This window comes from Lathamus discolor, chromosome 2 (assembly GCF_037157495.1).
Source record: "Lathamus discolor isolate bLatDis1 chromosome 2, bLatDis1.hap1, whole genome shotgun sequence".
Classification (NCBI taxonomy): domain Eukaryota; kingdom Metazoa; phylum Chordata; class Aves; order Psittaciformes; family Psittacidae; genus Lathamus; species Lathamus discolor.
Window position 1 is genome coordinate 79,613,923 of NC_088885.1, and position 9,148 is coordinate 79,623,070.

General features: G+C 41.5%; 1 protein-coding gene across 2 annotated transcripts in view; it reads left to right on the forward strand.

Moving 5' to 3' along the window:
* The window catches only part of CDH10 (cadherin 10), a 104,110-nt gene extending 95,889 nt beyond the window's left edge, over positions 1-8,221 (forward strand). For both annotated transcript variants that reach the window (XM_065667563.1, XM_065667564.1), the window contains exons 11-12: positions 6,058-6,309; positions 7,142-8,221. In XM_065667563.1, the coding sequence (XP_065523635.1) occupies positions 6,058-6,309; positions 7,142-7,635 (746 nt within the window). In that variant the 3' untranslated portion in view covers positions 7,636-8,221. The remainder of the gene's footprint in view (positions 1-6,057; positions 6,310-7,141) is intronic.
* Positions 8,222-9,148: the final 927 nt, after the last annotated feature.

The following is a 9,148-nucleotide window of genomic DNA, read 5'->3' on the forward strand; positions in this document are numbered from 1 at the left end:
AATTCCCCCTTTTTCTTTATATAGGAATAAGGACTGAGTCAGGAGTCGTTGTAAACAAGCAGAACAACATTGCAAAGCATGACAAAGTAACAAACCCCCTATAATTATGAGACCTATAACGGCGAAGCAGCTTGTAAAGCAAACGTATATGCAGCTCTGTGAAGTGAAACTTCTAAAATCAGCTAAATATGTCTGAAGCGCTATAAGTGGGTTACATAAAAGATAATTTGACAGACTATACAAAAAGTCTTTGTTTCAGCTAACTCTGGCGAAGATGCCTTATAGACTGACAACCACCACAATATAATTCTACTGTAGGGTCACACTGATGACAAAAACTACAGAGTTATCGAAGCACTTGTTGTATCACCAATCTCATTTGTACCACTATATGCCTGTGGCCATGGACCGGATCTAGGAGGGCGACCGTGCTCAATGAAAGCTCTGTGTTGACTAAGGAGTTAAGTTCTTCTATTAGTGGCTGTAGCGCTCGGCGCAAGCAACGCTCCTCCCGGGCCTGCGAGTCAGGGTCCATACACTAGCTCAGAGACGCCGTCACTGGAGCTTCTGCAACAGCTGGTCTTAGTCACTTGGATGGTACCCACAAGGGTCCTGCAGGAGCACAAACACAGGTGTAACCACGGCCCAGATATATTACTTCTGCCGGTCCCTGCCACAAATCTTTATTAGGATCTCGATAGTACGCCTTAAAAGAAGGCTTTATCTTCTGTTTGTACAAAGTGCTTAATAACCGCTGGAGTTTGTTCATCACCAAAGATGCATAAATAATTTAACGTAATTTCACCCATATAATCAGCATCGATGACACCTGGAACAATGAATAGTCCTTTCAACGCAAATGATGATCTCCCCAGTAGCAAGGCTAGTCTCATAGATTCTTTTAACAATTCTGGACCTAGCTGGACTTGAGCCTCCTTAGTGGAGAACTGTCCAGTTCCCATCAGGTGTTGTAATTGCACCCCAATCAGGGGATCTCCCTGGCCTTGCTGAACTGCAACTGCCTCTTGACAGGTTTTCTGCCAATACATGTTCCATAACAACAACTGTGAAGGGGTGAGGATTAATTTCACAATACTTTTAATATAACAGCAAATCCATTCCCCAAATATATGACAACATCTGCCTAGTGGGTTCAAACTGAATGCCTGTAGAAATAACAGTTTGCCTTAACTGAGATAGCAATTTCAATTTAAGAGAGACATTTCAGCATTTACTGCCTGACCTTGAGCGTTAATCTGGTACTTAACAGGAAAGGCGAGAATCTTTTCCTGCAACGCCTGCAAACAATCAAAATCATTGTTTGACAGAGCCTCTCTCTGAATAGATTTCCAATCTATCACCTGGATTCGCATTTGTCTACCTGTGCTCTGCAACTTTACCTTCCTTCCTTCCTTTCTTCTCTCCCCACCCCTTTTTTTTTTTTTTTTCTTTTTTTCTTTTTTTCTTTTTTTTTTTTTTTAAAGTTGTTCACTCTGCTTTGCACTGCTACAAACAGCAGCCTGCTCGGCAGCAGCTACAGCTGCCTGCCTGCTTCAGCAGCAGCCATAAATACCTGTCAGCAACCACACTTTTGCATTAACCCTTTCTTGTCTGAAATGTTAAACCACTACCTGTTAAAAACTTTTACATGAACACGATAACAAAAAAAAATACATAGAACACCATCTGCTCTCATCACACACACACGCACACATACGTATGCATATGGGATCCCACAAGCACATTTCACACAACTACAATATTTGAAACACAAAATCCAGACAATCATTACTTGCACTACACAGTCCCACGTACAGGACGTGGCACAAGGACTCTGTGAAGACTATCAGGAAACCAGCTCCAACAAGCATCATCGCAGTGTGAGGTGGCAGGCTCAGCACTAGCGAGCGTCCCCGCAGAGGCTCTGCCTCCCTCACATCGCATGAGGCTTGGGCTTTTATACTGATCAAAATGCACACTCATTCTGACACAGGTGGCCAGCCTATGTCAGAAGAAGTGGCCAGCAATATCTATAAAGGTTTCCAAGCATCAATAAGATCATAGACATATTTGCTAACTTCTAGTACATGAGTATCACAGACAGACTGTATCAAATGAGTTGTATATGGGACCCCAAGTCCACAGTCCGTCACAGTCCACCACAGTCCTCTCGATACCCCTGATAAGGGCATACGAGAGACCTTTCCACCGCAGGTCTTGATCCAGCACATACATCACAGGGAAAGCACACAATACATCTGCATCCCACACCCATCTCGCTTCTCCCTTTACAGCTGTCCATTTATCATGAGGATCTGGGGGATATAAATTAGGCTTCTTTTCTGGCTCCATGTCAAAAGGATCATCCAGGTCAGCATCAGAATTAACAGGCGTCAGAACTTCAGGAGCAGCAACAGCAGCCTGATGAGCACACACAGGCTCTTTCTTGGGGTCAATAGGGTCTGGGTCAAAAGAGTGTCTTCATCTCTGTCTTCCTTAATTTCTGTAGGGATCTTTTGAAGTTGTGAAGTTACAAGTGTTATTTCTACAGAGGTTGCCAGGTCCAAGCCGAGGCTTCCGCTGGTTGCGGGTTGCAAGGGGGTGGAATCATCTGAGCTGCAGCGGCAACTTGTTTCTGCACGCGGCCGTTGGTGTACGCGCTCCTGTTGCAGTTTCCTGAACCTCGCCGACACATAGAGGTGTTATGTGAGTTGTTTCGGCATTTCTGACACCACACTCCTGAGACAGTGCATTCTCGGCGGAGATGTCCCATTCCTCCACATCGATAACAGCGTAGAGGGCCGCGGTTACGCTGGCCAAGTGCGGCCGACGCTTGAAGGGGTTCAAGAGCGGCTAACACCTGAGTCTGAGAAGCCTTAGCTTGTTCCTGAATTCCCTCAGCTAGCTGTTTTATGGCATCTACTACCACAGCTTGCGGCCCTGTTGGTTGTGAGGCCATTCTTTCTAATGCTTCCTCTATAGTCCAATTAGCTCCCAAAGTAAGAATAACATTTCGGGTAATGGGGTTGCAATTTTGTAAAGCACATTGTTTTAACATGGCTCCCTTCTGGGACGCCTGCTTTTTCAATAGCTGCAGCAGCTCTGTCTATAAAGGACCCAAATGATTCGTCTCGTCCTTGCTTGATAGCCATATATGAAGGCACACCTCCTGGGTCCTTAACTTGGTTAATAGCTTGCCATACCAAATTCATAGCTGCTCTACACTTATCGGGTCCTAATAAAGCTTGTGCCTCGGTTCTAAAAAACGGTCCTGTACCCATTAACTCATCCAGGGTTACCCCGTAAAGGGGATCCCCAGGTTGTCTTTGTATAGCTACGAATCCATGAGCCAGATTTTGCCAATGAGCGTTAAAAAGCAACTGCTGATGTTGTGAGAATATAAGCTTAGCAATACTCTTGCAATCGGATGGTAGCAAAATATGAGCAGTCCAGATATAATCTAACATCTGTTTTACCGGCTCACTGGTGACTCCAAATTGACTGGCCGTCGCTCGTAATTGTGATAACAGTTTCCAATCTAAAGGGGTAACAGTTGCCATCAAACCACCCTGGTGTTGCTGAAAAGTCACCGGGCATGCCAACGAGGTCGCCACCTCATCGTCCCCCTTTTCAGTGCTGTCCTTAGCCACCGCTGCCCAAGCCTCCCTTCTTTCTTTAGCTATGGCCTCCACTAGGTCACTTTCTGCCCCAGGGATAGGCTCATTGCTTGAAAGAGGGTTAACAGAGGGCTTTTCTGGTTTTAGAGTCGTAGTGGTGGGGGGAGCTGTTGGTTCCGAAACTGAGGGGCTTGCTCCGGTGTCATCTGCATTTTGTGGAGATGGCAACATTACTTGTGAAAAAGCAGATGGCATTGGAATGGAGGAAGGCCAGTCAACTTCATAACTTCTGTTTTTTGCCTGAGCTGTAAGTGCCTGCTCGGCAGCTTTCTTTTCTGCCTGATATTGTAAAAGTTCATTATGTACCACCCACCATAATTTACCTAACTTTGACTTTAACATCTCTAAAATAGTTCTCCAAATGACCAACAAATGTTTCACAGTGTCACTGCCTTCTGTGGCTGCGTTCTTCGGAGCTTTCCCGATCCCTGCTGTCTTCCCAGCCTTTTGTTTTAACAGGGTATTATATATTGCTTGCCAAATCTTATCTCCAAATTTTCGCCTTTCTGCTAATTTATGGACAGTGTGAGGGTTAACAAAACATCCCTTAGACTGTCCATAAGCTAACAGTCCCTGCAGCTCTTTCTGCAGGTCGATCCCTTTAACCTGCCGCTTTTGTAAGAGGGCAGTAAATAAATCATACGCCGCTTGCCTTTCCATACCTTTGCGCGCTTGTTGCAGCCCCTTCAGGTTTCGGCGGCGCATATCGGCCGGGCTCGTCTATACGGTCACCCAGGGTCCGGCGCTTAAAATCCTGAGATCTTGGCGCTTTGACCGTCCTGTGGCTGCGATCAGGACCCGAGCAGAACTTACGTCGTCCCACCGTGGTGTTCGAGGGATCGCGTCGGGGTCACCATTTGTGGGAATCGCCGGGAGACGAGCTCATCAGATGATGACCGACAAGTCTCGTTTATTGCTAAGCAGATGGATACTTATATACCTTGCTTGCATGTTTATAGTTTGGTTACAGAGAGATCATTGGCTTATAGCTTTTACATGTTACAAGATCATTGGTTTATAGCTTCTACATTTTTGCAGCTACACCGTGCACCCCCCCACCATCCTCCTTCTCATGCACTTATCACTTAGTGGCCTTGGCTGTGATTGGTCATAGTATGTTGCTGTTTGCCGGTGTCCTTCATTTCCTCATTATCTGGCATGAGAGGTTTGCACCATCTTCTACACAGATGTCTTGTTTCAGCTCGTTGATGGGAGCATGACCTTTGACCTTTTTTCGACAAGCCAATCCTCCACAACAGGTTTTGATGTTTAGTGAAGAAAAATACCCCAAACCAATGAAGTATGCAGTAAAGGAAAACTTTGTGCTTCACATTGTAGAAACTAGGGAAAAAAAAAAATAAAAAATCACATTTTAAACAAAGATGCCTAGGTCCTGAGTGTATAGAGGTACAGACCTAGCTATTTCTTTCCTATCTGTAATTCTTTTTGCACATGGATTGCGTTAATCCAGACTGAAGTTGGCTGGTAAGGTAGCTAATGACTTACCTCAAGAGATCCACAAGTATGATGAAAATTAATTTTTCCTTCTAAGGAAGATAATATGTATTTTCTCTCTTTTGGACTAAAAAGTTAACAGTTCAGGCGCTGGCTCACACTCTAGTGTCGTGGCCCTAGAAGAAATAGTCTCTCCCTGTTGTTCATTCCATCTCTTCCTTTCCTGCCTTCTGGCCCCTCAGAGAACAGCTTTTGATACTGAACTATACTGCATGCAATTAAGATTTGTCTGCTGCAAATAGAGATCAGTAAATTCACTTCTCAAAATAGTGCAGGAATACCTACCATCTTTCACATTTTTTGAATTCCTAAAACAATTTTTACCCCCAAAAATATACTGCACGTGCTAAGGTACATAATTTGTTGTTCTACAGTATGTTGAAAGTGTTTTGGTGTGGAAAATCTCATACTGAGTTTGCAGCTAGCATTCCTATGGGTGTTGTCAGAGAAGATCCATAGAAATAATCTTTTAGAGCAGAGTTCATGTTGAACAGTGTGAAGTGGAAGGTTATTTTTTCTCAGTTGGCCACTTCATTTCAGGAATTCAGCCCTGAACTGGAACTGTGTCCTGCACTGGATGCATTAATATATAAAACATTTTAAGCTTTGAGAAATCCTCTTTTCAAATCACACTCAAAGCTGGTGCAGAGGCAGAGAGAAGCAGGCCAGATATAATGATAAATAGATACAGATAAACTTATAAATAGCTTTCAAGTGGGAAAGTTGTTAGGAAAAGAGATATCACTATGATATCAGGAACAGTTTCAAAATGCTACCAATTGTGTAAAATATGATGGTTTGCATGTACTGTAAATATGCATTTTATATTCATATACTCTACAACAGTATATTTCAATCAATCTAGATAACACTGCCAGAATTTTGACAAGAAGGAATGGCTTTAGTCGACATGAAATAAGTACTTACCTTCTACCAGTGGTGATATCAGACAACGACTACCCAATCCAGAGCAGCACTGGCACACTGACTATTCGGGTGTGTGCCTGCGACAGCCGGGGGAACATGCAGTCCTGCAATGCTGAGGCCTTGCTTCTCCCTGCTGGACTCAGCACAGGAGCACTGGTTGCCATTCTCCTCTGCATTATTATCCTGCTAGGTAAGAAAAAGAAAGGCATCTTTCCTGCCATGAACAGATGCTTCAGGCCTGATTCATTTTACAAAACTGCAGGTTGGGAAAATTAATGATCGTGGATTTTGTAAGAAGAATTTAATTACAACTTGAAGAAAAAAAAAAAAAGTATCTGTTTGTCTGTGAATTGGGCATTGTAAATAAGAATTCCAGTTCCAGACTGCTAAAACCATCAGTGTGAAACCAGAAGCTCATTGTTGTTCTTTCATCAGATTTTCCAAAAATGATCAGAGAAAAGGAATAGCATAATCAAAATTCGTGTTTTTCATTTTAATATTTTTTGAGGGAATGTCTCTTTTTATTTAAATAACTATATGAAGTCAGCATGCAGTATATATTTCAAACAGAAGATGCCTGTAAATAATATTTTTACTAGATTAAAGCACTGCGTATCCAGCTGTAGTAAAAAAAAAAATAAATTTTGTAAAACATCCATCTTGTGGGTTTTAGAATATCACATAATGATGTATAATTCACCTCAGATCAGTTTTTAACAGTATACTTTGAGCTGAATAAAAGGGGAAAAGATCTTCAGAATAGTCCTGGCTATTTTAAAACTCATTGAGGTTACAGAATGATCATGTAGACAAGCTTACAGTTCTGTAAAACAAAGCGCACAGGGTGTGTGCAAAATAGCACTTTTTGATATAGACCTTAATGTGCTACCATAATACAGATAGATGTGTTTATCCATTTATTAGACAGAAATGAATTGGTGAAATACAGCTCTTGTACCCACTGGATTTGCTACTAAGATACTGTTAGAGAGATCTTTACCCGTTCTTTGTTTCTCTCTAAGTTATTGTGGTGCTGTTTGCTGCTCTGAAGAGGCAACGAAAGAAGGAGCCTTTGATCCTCTCTAAAGAGGACATCAGAGACAACATTGTGAGTTATAACGATGAAGGCGGTGGAGAGGAAGACACCCAAGCCTTTGATATTGGCACACTGAGGAATCCTGCAGCTATCGAGGATAAGAAGCTTCGACGAGACATTATCCCTGAAACATTATTTATACCACGGAGGACTCCTTCAGCACCAGATAATACAGATGTCCGAGATTTCATTAACCAAAGGCTAAAAGAGCATGATACTGATCCTTCTGCTCCACCGTATGACTCGCTTGCAACCTATGCCTATGAAGGGAATGATTCAATAGCTGAATCCTTGAGCTCCTTAGAGTCGGCTACTACTGAAGGAGACCAAAACTATGATTACCTGCGAGAATGGGGCCCTCGGTTTAATAAGCTAGCTGAAATGTATGGTGGAGGAGAAAGTGACAAAGACACTTTTTAACCTACAGTAGGCTACATTTTTTGTTTCCTTTGAGCGGAAGTAATTTTACAGACACCTTCTGCACTCAACAGTATTTAATATTCAGGAATATTTTCCTGCCACTCAGCACAATGGTTTCCTTTTAAAATTTGTTTAAAATTTGTCCATTAATGTCATTCATTCTTTCTAGTAGGATGCCACTTGAAATATATACAGCATTTTATTTAACCACCTTCCAAGAGCCAAAGCTATGGAATTCAGTGTTGTTCATTTTAGTAAGTAAAATAAGTAATATCTTACCTTCAGAAATTTGAACAGGGTGATAATTCCTTCAGCAACCTCATGTACAAGCCGCTTCTGTTAGGTACATGTCCTATCCTTGCAAGTGCAGCTTTTAAGATGGCAAAGAAGAAAAAACCCAGTATGTCCTGTTCTGTACATTAAAATTAAAACAAAATGTACACGTGGTGTTAATAAGTGTAATATGCAGCTGGTTTAAAAAAAAAAAAAGTTTGTGCAACTTCATTTCATCGAATTCTATCTGCCAATGTTTTATATTTATATTTTTGTATTTATTTTTAAGAAATAAACTGGTTTTTACAACTATGCTGATGCTTGCCTGCCTGTTCTGGCCATGAATTCCAGGCTTGAAGAGAACATGAAATTTCTCCAATGACAGCATAGCCAACAGTAGTTCTATGCTGCAGTATTCTCCATACATTTAAAACAGTCTGAAGTGCTTGTGTTCACTGAGAGAGGACCAAGTTACACACCTATTTGCTTGCTCAGAAGTTCTACTTTCTACACTTGCCATTTTAAAGGAAATTTTATTTTTGAGCTGAACTAATGATATTCTGTTCTAGAAAGATGAACAAAATTGTCTCAACTGGAATTACCTTATTGTAAAGACATGCTGGTACATGTAGTCCACCCAAACACAGAAAATTAATCTAAAATACTGAGATTATTTGTTCTGTAGGTCTCCATTTTGAATCATAATTGTATCATCACCAGAGGTGATCTGTAATTTCAATGGATAAAGTCTAAAAAGGTACTTAAACATTTTTAAGCACTAGCCTTTCCCAAAGACAAATCATTTGATGACAAAATACCATGTGTTGTCTGGCAGCCATCTGAGGGTTAAACTAACCTCCTTTAAAGCCATCAGGCTGAAGGCTGACAATGTGTCAGAAAAAATAGCGTGCACACACACCCTCACCCCCAACCACCACCACCCCCACCCCAATTTACTGAGTTTTCTGATAGCTTGGAAAAATCTACTGAAAAGAAACTGGAGTAACTAACCAACTGTAGCAGAAATCATACTTTAGCTATCACAAAACAAAGTAGGTATCCCAGGACATTTGAAGATGTCTCTTTTTTCTTTCAATCTCTATATTATGCAAATCTATTTGGTAAACAAGTACAGCATTTCTGAAACATTGCTGAGATGAAATAATTTCAGAGGAAAACCAGGATGGTATACGGTCTTATTTAATTATTTATTATGGAAGAAGTATATCTAAAAGATCAT